This window comes from Cygnus olor, chromosome 26 (genome assembly GCF_009769625.2).
Source record: "Cygnus olor isolate bCygOlo1 chromosome 26, bCygOlo1.pri.v2, whole genome shotgun sequence".
NCBI lineage: Eukaryota > Metazoa > Chordata > Aves > Anseriformes > Anatidae > Cygnus > Cygnus olor.
Window position 1 is genome coordinate 231,383 of NC_049194.1, and position 11,152 is coordinate 242,534.

General features: G+C 67.4%; 1 protein-coding gene across 1 annotated transcript; it reads right to left on the reverse strand.

The window, feature by feature from the left end:
- Nucleotides 1-3,302: 3,302 nt before the first annotated feature.
- PLPP2 (phospholipid phosphatase 2) lies at nt 3,303-7,872 on the reverse strand. The gene is made up of 6 exons (XM_040537851.1): nt 7,701-7,872; nt 5,418-5,569; nt 4,910-5,187; nt 4,736-4,793; nt 4,481-4,657; nt 3,303-4,301 (listed from the first exon to the last, which is right to left on the reverse strand). The coding sequence occupies exons 1-6, from the start codon at nt 7,750-7,752 to the stop codon at nt 4,164-4,166; spliced, it is 855 nt and encodes a 284-aa protein (XP_040393785.1). The 5' UTR covers nt 7,753-7,872; the 3' UTR covers nt 3,303-4,163.
- Between the last annotated feature and the right edge of the window lie 3,280 nt (nt 7,873-11,152).

Genomic DNA, 11,152 nt, shown 5'->3' on the forward strand with positions numbered 1-11,152 from the left:
CGGGGCCGACGGCTGGAGCCCCCCGCGGAGCTGCCCCCCCCCCCCCCAGCTTCCTCTCCCGGCTGCTTCCCGTTCCCCCCCCCTTTTGCAGCGGGATCCGAGCAGCCTTTGTGGCACCGGGCGCCTCTCCTCGCAGGCGGCGTTTCCAGGGCGCGGGGGGCTCGGGAGGGGGGGGGAGCTCGGGGGGGGGCAGACGCCGCCCCCGGCCCCCGGCAGCCGCGGCACGGCCCCGGCCGGGCGCTGGGGGGGGCAGCGGCTCCGGGCGGCCCCGGCGCGGCTCCGCCGGGCTCTTGCTGCCCTCTGCCGCCCGCAGCCGCTCGCGGCCGGGGCCGGGACTTGCCGGGGGGGCGATGGCGGCGGCCCCCAGCCGCAGGGCGCTCCCCGGGGCCGCTGCCGGGCTCGGGGCTGCTCCGGGGGCCTCGCCCAAGCACCGGCCGCTCACCGCCGGGCCCCCGCAGCCCCCCAGGGGCGCCCAGGGCAGCTCGGGGGGGCTCTGCCCAGCTCTGCCCTCGCGGCTGCACCCAGGCAGGGAGCTGTCACCGCCGGTGCCCGAAGGGGCAGCCCCCGCACCTTCGCGTATCGGTCACCTCCCGGTGTCCCCCCGAGCAGGGACCACCTCGTACCCGCCCCGCACACACACGCCGCAGGCTCATCTGCTGGCAGCCTCCTCCTTGTGGCTGCCGGCCAGGGAAGGGGATGTTTAGGGGATGAGTAACATCCTTCCTGGCAAGGCTTCTGCCCGCTCCTGGAAGCGTGCTGGGGGCACCGGGAAGCTCAGCCCCTTCGCCTGCCCCTTACCCCAGTCAGCCAGGGAAAGACGCCAAGAGCAGGAGGCAGCCTGGGGCTGGGGCCAGGGCAAAGGGACCCAGATGGAGCCCATTTGCACCATGGAAGGGGTGGAGGAGTCGCAGGTGCCAGGGAGAGGGGAGAGAGGATGCAGCGTGGCAAGGCAGGAGGCACAGGTTGGGGGAGGCAGCCCAGGCTCCCCCCATAGCAGGGCTGGAAGCCAGAGCCTGGCTCAGCGCTGCCAGAAACGGCTTATTTTGGAAAGGAGGCGTCTTGGCTGAGCGTACAGTGCGTGGAGCTGCTGACGCTGGGGAACAGGACAGCTCTCGGGGAGCAGGTCCCAGCCACTGCTCGCAGACCGATGCTGTTCATCTTCAGCCTGGGGCTGAACCTGACCCAGCACCACCAGGACCAGATCCCTAACTCCTGAGTCACTGCTGCAGAGGGGTTTGGATGCCCCAGCTGGGAGCCAGCACGATGCCCAGGGCCACAGCTCATCCTTCCCAAAGCCTGAATGTGAAAGGGGCCAGTACCAAGCAGGGTGCCCAGAGCTCTCGCCAGCACAGGGCTGGGTACGACACCAAGCCTCGAGCAGGGAAACTGAGGCACGCAAGCTGCTGGGAGCCCTTCACCCCACCCATCAGACTCTGCCCCTCCCCAGCTCCGAGGACAACACAGGTTTTGCAGCAGCAGCTGGACCTGCTCCATCCCCAGGTCCAAGGAGCCCCTGCAGGGACAATGCCCCTGAGCAGCCCCGCTCCCTCCTGAGACAGGGGGAAAGGGGGGGGCAGTCAGGGGCTGGCTGCAGCCTTATGGCCCCTCGCTGTGCCCAGACGTGGCTCGGGAGCTCCTTCTGTCCTCAGGCTGCCAGAGGCTGAGGGCGCACTGAGCCAGGCCCGGGGACAGGCACCACGGGGATGGAGCAGCCGAGCTCTGGGTGCCCCAGCCCAGCCCCGCCGTACACTGTGGCGTTGTGGCCCAGCTGGTTTTTCCAGAGCTGCATCCAAGGGGTGAAATCAGATCTCAAGGGAAGGGAGCAGGCACGTTCCTGGCTGCGCAGAGGAGCTGTCGAGGCAACGCCAGGAGCTGAGGCAGTCGCTGAGCACCCCGGCCCCGGCCCCGGCTGCTGCCCTGAGAGCACCCATGGAACCCCCACCCACGGCAGCAATCCCACGACCCCACAGCGTGGGCTGTGCCTTGCTGCCCCCACTCCTTTGTTTGCAGACTGCAGCAGAGATGCCCTGCCCTCAGGCCCTGGCAGTTCCGCTGCATTGTTTTGTGCCATCAGATATGGAGGGAGCAGCCCCAGAGGGCCGGGACAGGAACAGGGACGCTGCTGGGGGGACCAGGGACTGGCTGGCAGGAGGACAGCTCTCCCAGGGAAGGAAGAGCAGCATGAAGCGAGGAAGTTTCCCCCACCCAGGGAAGGTGTTTTTTGGTCAGGGCTTGTCTAGACTGGAGCAACTGCTGCATAAGCACATCGAGAGCACGCAGCAAGCCCAGGGCGCACGTGGCCCCCACTGCGCCCAGCCAGGAGGGACCTGGCTGCGCTGACCGGGGACAGAGCTGGTGGTCTTGAGGGGCCCCTGGGTCCTCCTGGGACCTGACCACCACTCCTGGGTACAGCAAAGAGCCTGAGATGTGCCCAGACAGAGGGGCCGCTGGGCTTCCCCGTGCCATGAGAGCCACAGCTCCCCTTGCCCCGCACCAGGCACGAGCCCCATCCCTGTCCCGCGCGCACCCCGGCTTCCCCGACAGAGCAGCCCCCCATGCTGGGGCTGCCGCCTTCCCCCGCCGCACCCCTTTGTCAGCAGCAGGACGCAGGCAGCTCTGAGCCTCCCTTGGCTCCAGCACCCGCAGCCAAGGGAGCTGCAGGCACACAACGTCACTTTTTCCAAGAGGCTCCATCCACCTTCCCTTCCCCCTGCCGCGGCACTGGGAAGCACGGAGGCTCCTCTAGGGTCAGGGCAGCGCGGGGCTGGGAGCGACACAGCCACACAGAGCAGCCCCAGCCGCCCCCCGAGCCCAGGACAGGCAGGCAGCTTGGGCCCCATCCCCAGGGCTTCCCCCATCCCTGCACGCTGCCCCTTGCCTCAGCCAGGCCTCGCACAAAGCTCAGGCCCCACACCGGACCCGTGCTGCAGCCCCTGGCTCTTCTGCCTCCCGAGGAGCACCTGAGGGTGCTCCTCTGCTCCACCGCCTCTTGGAGGGAGGGGTGGCAGGAGAACAATTCCCCCAGCAGGCAATGGTTTCAACACCTTGGCAGGTCCCCCAGCAATTCCTCCAGCCCAATCCGAACACAGCTGCTTCAGTCGGTCCCTGCTGTCCCATCAGTCCCCGCTCGAGCCCCGTGTCCCAGCACAACCCCCAGGGGCTCCTCAGCCCCCCAGGGCACAGCAGACACCCCCTGTTGAGGGGCCCTTTGACAAGGAAGCCCTGCACTCTTCAGCCCATCCACTCCAAGGCCAGAAGCATCCATGGAGCAAGAGAACAGGCCCAAGACAGACATTCTTTAAGGATGATCTAATTTAAAAAACACATTTTTACAAAAACATCATCATGAAAATGCATGTAGTTTAACAAGAGGCCCACAGCTCACCAGTGCCAGCTGTAGATCAGAGACGGGGCTGGGATGTGGCCCCCTTCTCACCTTCCCAGGGAGTTAGGAGCCCTGTGCCCAGCTCCACGTCCCCCTTTTTCCCCCCCCTTTACCACAGAAGATTTCTCCCCTTTCCCCTACCCCCTAAAGGATCAGCTGAAGCTGCAGCAGACGAAGGGTCGGGAGCAGCCCTGCACCCTGAGCCAGGCACAAGCAGGGGGGGCAAGGAGCAGCCTGGGCACCCCAGTCCCGCGGCCACTGGCAGCCAGCAGCACTTTTAAAGGTAATCAAGGAACAGAAGAGCTCTGGCTTGCTCCAATCCTTTCAAAAAAGGCATTGCAAGCCCAGCAGCTGTCCTCCTCCCCTTGTGCTCGTGAGGATTTGTGCTCATAAGGCGGTGTAATTTGACAGGGACAACACGCGTGCAGCGCCAGGCAGCCTCAGACGGCCCAAGGAGTTCGCTCGCTGCTGTTTGCTGGCCCCAAATCCACCCCCCGTGCCGCCCTCCCTCCCCGCCACACAGCGGGCTGGGAAAGCGGCTGCGGAGCGTGACTCAGGCCGGTGGGACCAGGGCCCCCCCTCCCCGCGCTCCCATGCCCCGCAGAGCCCCAGCTTTGCCGTGTGCTGGAGCCGCGGCGCGGCCGGGAGCGGGGCTGGGCAGAGCCGGCCGGCGGCAGCGAGGAGCCCGCAGTGAGCACGAGGCGCACGGCCCCTGCCCCTGCGCCGGGCGAGGCACGGGGCAGCGTCGGCAGTCCGGGGCACATGGCCCGCGCGCAGCTCACGGGGTGCCCCGGTAGCTGTAGTGATTGTGCTCCGAGTCACTCCTGGTCAGCGGCAGGCTGGGCCTGCGCTCCGGGTCCTGCTCGTCGCACTGCCGGGGCGGACGGTGCTTGAAGAAGTCGGAGACGTAGCGGACCTGGAAGAGCCAGACGGGGCTGGGGCTCAGGGTCTGCTCCCACACCTCTGCAGGGTGGCAGCCACCCGGCTCCCTCCACCCCCCCAGGCCCTGGCACCAGCCTCGTGGGGTCCCGCCGGGGCTGTGCACCCCAAGGCGGGGACACTGTCTCCCTGGGCAGAGGGAAAGGGGACTCTTACGATGAGGACGGCGATGAGAGCCCCCTGGAGCAACCCTGCCAGCACATCGCTCCAGTGGTGCTTGTAGTCAGAGACCCTGGTGTAGCCCACGTAGATGGCGAAGGCGATGAGGAAGAACTGGATGGTGGGGCGCAGCAGCCGGGCCCACTTCCCCACCAGCCGGGCCTGCACGTAGAGCTGGGGGGGCACAGAGCTGTCACCCAGCGCGGGGGCAGTGCCCCGGGGCTCCCCCCCTCCCTGCAGCACCACACTTACCGCCAGGAACATCATGCAGTACATCCCGAAGGAGGAGTGCCCGGAATAGAAGGACAGCCTGGGGGCCGACGGGAGGGGTCAGGCCACAGAAGGGGGCCGCCAGCCCCCTGCCAGCCCCCTGCCCCTCTGGGGCAGCCGCAAGCCTGGGACGAGCGGCGTGGCCCCACGGCTCACCTGGACTCTGTGACGTTCCTGCCCTCCCCCAGGCAGATGTTCTCCAGCTGCACGTAGGTGGAGCAGTTCACCCTCGACCAGTCAGGATTGCAGACAGCCAGGAAGTTGGGCCGCAGGCGGCCGATCATGTACTTGGCCAGGTCGGTGAGGGACTGGCTGATGGCCCCCCCGAAGAGGAAGGTCCCCACCACCTTGTAGAGGGCAGCCAGGTAGTTGTTGAACTCCGACTTGGAGTAGAGGCGCTCCGTGTAGACCAGGTACGCCTCCCCCGATGAGATCTGCAGAGAGCAAGGGCCGAAGGGTGAGGGTCCTGGCTCCAGGGCCATGGGATGCTGTGGCGGGCTGCAGCAGAGGAGCCCCCAGCACTCTCCCAGGGCCTGCCCTCACCCCTCAGGATCCCAGCCCCACGAGCCAGGGGGCTCATCCCCTCCGGGGAACACCCAGCCCTTTGGCCAGAGGGTCCTGCAGCCCTGCCGGTGGCCTGGAGGGGGGCACAGTGCTTCCTTACAATGAGGACGGTGCAGGTGATGGTGACCCCAGCCATGAGGCCATGGGTGATGGTGTCCGCCTTGTAGGGGTAGCGGATGGAGTCGTCATTGCAGTAGAAGCCCCTTTTGTACGGGGAGTTCACCAGCGTCAGGATGACGAAGGGCAGAGATGCTGCAAGGCAGAGAGAGGGAGAAGCCTGGGGTACCCAGGCCTGCAGGCTCCACGCAGGCACCCAGCATGTATGGTCTCCCCGTCCCACATCCCCCCAGTTCCTGCTCCCCACTGCTGGGGAAGGATCCTGCGCCTAGGGCAGCACGCCGGCCCCGCTGCTGATAGGGTGCTATCGGAGCTCGCAGCTGCCTGCAGCACCCAGATACCGCAGCCGATGGCCGCTCTCAGGCACCCCCAGAGCTCCTGCTCCTCCCCGGGCTGCAGACCCAGGGCTGATGATGCACCCGCTCCTCACGCTCCCCAGGATGTTCCAGCCAAGGAGGTCAGAGCTTCTTAGGGCTAACGAGCACAGGTGTCTTGCAAACCCGTTTTCCACTAGGGAAGTACCTTCAGGCCCTCGATGGTCCAGGCAGGACCCTCCTGCAGGCGTGGGCAGAGCCAGAGCCTGGAAGGCGCAGTCCAGCTGGTGGGGGATCCAGCCCCTGCCCACGCACTCCCTTCCTGCAGCCTTGCTCCTGGCCGGCCTCTCCCTGCCTCCGGGCATGGCTCTGCACCGGTGCTGAGACTGACTGGATCAGTCCAGCTGAGGAGGCTTTTCCACCCTGTGCATGCCAGCCATGGGCATCTTCAAGCTCTTCCCTTGCACATCCCAGCAACCAAGAGGGGATTCAGGGGCAGTCTCAGCCCCCTGCCATAGCCCTTACCGGCAGGCGTCCTCCTGCCCGCGGCTGCTCCAGCCACCGGGGTCGCTCGCTTTGGCAGCGCTCGGCCGGGTGTGATGCTCTCCCTGCGGGGACGGGGTGCAGAAAGCACCTTCCTCCCTGGCCCTGCGGTCCACCTTAAGCCCGGGCTCCTTTCCCGGTTCCGCCTTCATAAAGCGATTTCCGCCTGCCCATTGTTTAACTGTCTCCAGGGAAAAAACCCCACCTTTGTCCCCAGCGGACACCTTCCCCGCAGCGCCCCTTCCCCAGGGCGCGCTATGGGGGTCCCGTGCGCCCCTGGGCCCGCCACCTCCTGCTCATCCGAGTGCAAAGTCACGGTAGAGAATCCCCCTGCTGCTTCCAGGCCTCCAAATCCACTGTCTCCACGCTCTCCCCAGGCAGAAGCAAAAGCAGCCAAAAAAAAGCTGTGAGAAAGCCAGGACAAGCCTTAACCGCTGCCGCTCGGGCGGCTGGCGGAGGAGCCAGGTGCCCTGCGCGCAGGGGGTGCTTTCAGACGCCTCTGGGTGCACTTCAAACGTTCATTTGCTGCTCAAATTAGATGCTGCTTCTCTTTCTGGGTAATTTCAACCCCCAAAAAAGCTCCCCTAAAAATAAAAGGCACCCGCACACGAGAGAAAAGAGACTCAAACAACAACAAGAACCTGCCCCTCTCCACCGGTGCTTAGAGAGCCCAAGAATGCAATTCCCCGGCGCAGGAGGCCGAAATTACGACCTGGGCCTTTATTTTTAGCCCATCCGTCTTAATTAGGCGCTTGCGACCGTCGGTTTTAGAAACGGGTGGAGGCTGCTCGGGAGGAGGCACCGGCAGCGCTCGGTGGGACGGGGCAGCGCGGCGGGGGCTCCGCCGGCCCCCCCCGGGGGCCGGCACCGGGCACGGCCCCCCCCGCGGCCCCGCACCGGCTCCAGCTGCCCCGCGGCCGCCGTCGGACGGCGCTCGGGGTCTGGCAGCCCCCGGCGGCGGGCGCAGCTCGTGGGCTCGGCGGGGCAGGGACCGGGCGCCGAGGGGGCGGGCGGCCGCCGCGGTCCCAGGTCGGCCCCGCCGGAACTTCTCGGGGCCGTCCCGGGATCTTCTCGGGCCGTCCCGGGAGGCGAAGCGGCGCGGGCGAGGCCGACCGCTTCCTCGTCAGGGCAGCGAGCCCCGGCCGCCGTGCCCGCAGCGCGGGGCCAAAGGCCGCCGGGGCCGGGCAGGTGCTCCCCGGGCTGCCCCGGAGCCCGGCCCCCGGGGCCGCCGCAGCGCCGCGGGTGGGCGCCGAGAGGGCCCGGGCCGCCCAGCCCACCCCTCGCCCCTGGCGCAGCCCCGACGGGCGGGGAGGGGACGGGACGGGAGGGGAGGGGAGGGGAGGACGCGGCCGCGCCGGTACCGAGCCCGGTACCGAGTCCAGCCCCGGGCCGCGCCGCGGGGCCCTTACCGACCACCACGCAGAGCACGTCGAGCGCCACGAAGACCTTCCTGCGCTCCATGCCGGTGCCCGGTCGGTGGCGGCCCCGCGGCTCACATGGCCCGGAACGGCGCGGGCCCGGCCGGGAGGTAAAGTCCGGGCGGCCGGGACGGGGCGGCTCCGGGGCGGCTCCGGGGCGGGACCGGGCGGCCCCCGCCCGAGGGCTGGGGGCGGGACGGCGGGGCCGGGGGCGCGGGGCGGGGAGCGGGGCCGGGCGCAGGTACGGGGCGCGGGGGGGTCCCCGCGTCTGCCTCCGGGCCCCCGGGTGGGGTCGCCCCCCGGCCCCGCCGCCCCCCGGCCCCTTCAGAGGGTAGAGGGAGAAGGGAAGGAGCGAGGCCTCACGCGGGAGCAGCGCGTGTCCCGCCAGCCCCGGGCTCCTCTTCTGAGAAGTAAGAAGTGGAAAAAAAGAAAAAAATAAAACTCGGGACTGGAAGAATGCGGCCGCAGCAATGTGCTGGCTGCTACGGTGCTGCAGCCGCCTGGCTATGGCGAGGCCGATAAGGAGCTGACGCAGACGCGGTGCCTGCTGCAGGCAGGATGAGGCCTCGGGATGGCGGCGAGGGGCGGTGGGAAGCCGAGCAGCCGGCTCCAAATGCAGGGCACGGCACGAGATCGTTTGGAGCCGTGATTTAACCGCTGAAACGCGCGGTGGGGTTTTCCCGTGGCTCAGACGGTGCCGGGGCAGGACGGGCTCCCAGCGCTGCCCGGGATGTGCCCGGAGCAGGGACGGGAGCAGAGGCTCGAGCGCTGGTCCCTGCGGTGAGGCCCTGCGGGAGCGGGGACAGCCACAGCCCGCCTGGCTGCTCCAGGCCTGGCTCTTGGTTAGGAGCGGAAGGAAACATAAATAATACAGAAACCACCCAAATGATAGCTGCTGGGCTGCTTTATTTAAGTGTGCCGTGAGCGGCCTGTGGAGAATCTCGAGGCTGTGGTCGGAAGCCAGCAGAGCTGGAAACCCTCTCGGGCTGCCCCGGGAGCTCAGGAGAGGAGCAGAGCCCCTCAGCGGCCTCCTCCACTCCTGGCTGCCCCAGCCCGGCCCGGTCCGACCCTCTGGGCCGCCCTGGTCTGCCCCGGTGCAGCCTCCTCCTGCTGTGGGTGCCCGGGGGCCCGGCGGGCAGGATTCGCTCCCCAAATGCTGGGTGGGGTTTAAGAGCCCCAGGGCAGGAGAGGAGGGGATGCACGGGCAAGGTTTGACCGCGGGAGCACCCAAGCGGTTGCGTGGGGCTGGGGCAGGCAGGGTACGGCCTGGCGGGGCCGCACACCCGAGGTGCCAGCCCGTGGCTCCACGCTGGCTCGGGGCAGAGCCGGGCCCTGATAAGCGGCCGCTTCCCGGGTGCGCAGCGCGGGCGCCGCAGCAGGACTTTGCCCCGCACGGTGCCACGGCTGGCGGACGATGCCAGGCAGCGGCAGCCACAGGGAACCTCCCAGCCCCGTGGGTCTGGCTTCTTGCGGCTCCTCTGCTGCCTGAGTGCCACGGCTGCAGCAGCCCCGCACCAGCCTGGTGCTGCCGCCCCGGGGGTCGGGGACCGCCCACAGCCCCCGCAGCCCCCCCATGCTGCTGCCACCCCCCGTCACCCCTGCAGCGAGGACGCCCCAGCGCTGTGGAAGCCTTTGGGGTGGTTTTGGTCCTTCTTGAGTTGACCCCCCGGAAAGGTCACTGCTGTCCCCCCCCAGCCTTCCCCAGGGCATTCGTGGGGTGAGCAAAGGGAAGGTGGCCTGGCCTGGGCGTGTGGCGGCAGCGTGCCGCTCGCTCCACCTGCGGACGATGCCCGACTGACACGTGGCATCCAAAGTCCAGGCGGTGAAGTGGCTGCGCCCACCGGGAGCAGCGGGGTGCTGGGGTGCGGGGCTCCCTGCCCCAGGGGCAGGACACAGCCACGGGCTGCGGGACGTGTCCCTGCAGCAGCGCATGAGGATTTCTACACCATGGCCGTGGTCCGTCCACCGGGGCAGCTGAGGTCTGCTCAGTCTTTTAGGTCTTCTTAATTTGCTTTCCACTGGCAGCAGTGATTGAGCCGCTCTTCTTCAGAGTAATTAAAGATCAGGCTCTGGCTGGAGCACTTAGCGGAGCCGTGTGTCATGCTGACTGTTCACCAGGGATTGCTCACAAAAACCAAGCAGGTGCCCGTGTCTCCCACTTGTCCCGGAGGTGTTCGCCCCAGCCCCCGGCTGGGAAGCCTTTCTCTGAACTACTGGGTTGGGCAGCCCAGAGGAAACATGGAACACCATTTTTCCTGTTTTTGAAGGACATGCGAAAAAACCGCAAAAGGCATGTCTGTGAAGCCACTGCTGTCACCAGCATGCATGCCCAAGCTCATGGCAGAAAGCAGAAACCTCTCCTGACAAGTCCAGAAACTTCAAGACAGTCGAAGTCTCTGTTTAGAAAAGCAGACTTGCATATGTTTGTTTTTGTAATAGATATGGGGTCAAATCTGACCCAGATCCAGACTTTCCAGGAGGGAGAAGCATTCCCGTAGGTGCCCTGCAGTCTCTCTGCTGACTCTCGCTCTTCCCGCCCCACTGCACGCGAGGGCTGCGCTCGAGGCTGCGCTGCCAGGAGGGTTGCGGCGCATGGGGTCTGCCAAGCAGAGCGGGGTGCCCCTCCGCTGCCAGCTCTCAGGGTGGTTTCCCTGCTGGGCAGGGGCTGTGAGCGGAGGAGACCGGAGAAGGAGAGAGTGCCGAGCCCCCTTCCCGCTCCAGGCCGTGGGACAGAAGACGAGAGCCAACGTTACCAGGCCTGGCAGGGGCAGGGCAGCGCTGCAGGTGCCGGGGGGGCCCAGGGGGTGCCAGGGTCCCTCCCCAGCACTGCCTGCGCACCCGGGCTGGCTGCGGCTGCTGCCCACCTCCTGTTTCTGGTTTTGGAGCAATCCATGCTGACCACGGGGCTGACAGCAATGGGCACAGGAGCTGGGGAAGCTTGAGAGGTTTCTGACAAAACAGAGGGGCTTTGTAGTGAGGAGTGAGCCTTCCTGCAGAAACGCTTCCCTCGCCTCCAGGATGTTATTCCTGGCTGAGGCCGGTGAGACGCGGACGGACGCCTGCCTCCCACCCCTGCCACCACGGGGCTGTCCCAATGCTGCCATTTTCAGAGCCTATAAGACCAGCAAACACCTCCCTCCCCTCCACACTCAGCACCGGGAGGGTAAATTCAGCCAAGGAAGCTGGGCCTCCTCCTCAGTTGTGAGGGCATCCCTGGTGTAGGCACAGGAAGAAAGGAGGGAAGCACCCCGAGCCCGCCGGGACAGGAGCACAGCCACCGGGCAGCTCGCCCAGCCTCCTGCCATGGGAGCACCGCGCCACGGAGCTGGGGCCTGGCAAGGTGGGCTGGAGGCACTGGCACTCCCCCAGCCCCTGGTGAACATGCTCCACGCCGAGCAGAAGCAGCTGTGGTCAAGAACAGGCTGAGCTCAGCTTCTGGAGGG

What these genes read in the sequence shown, in the direction of transcription:
- PLPP2 (XM_040537851.1), bottom strand. Translation starts at nt 7,752, where the DNA reads ATGGAGCGCAGGAAGGTCTTCGTGGCGCTCGACGTGCTCTGCGTGGTG. An exon ending in CGTGCTCTGCGTGGTGGTCG is followed by an intron (nt 5,570 to 7,700) that starts GTAAGGGCCCCG and finishes TCTGCCTTGCAG; the next exon opens with CATCTCTGCCCTTCGTCATC. An exon ending in AGGAACGTCACAGAGTCCAG is followed by an intron (nt 4,794 to 4,909) that starts GTGAGCCGTGGG and finishes GTCGGCCCCCAG; the next exon opens with GCTGTCCTTCTATTCCGGGC.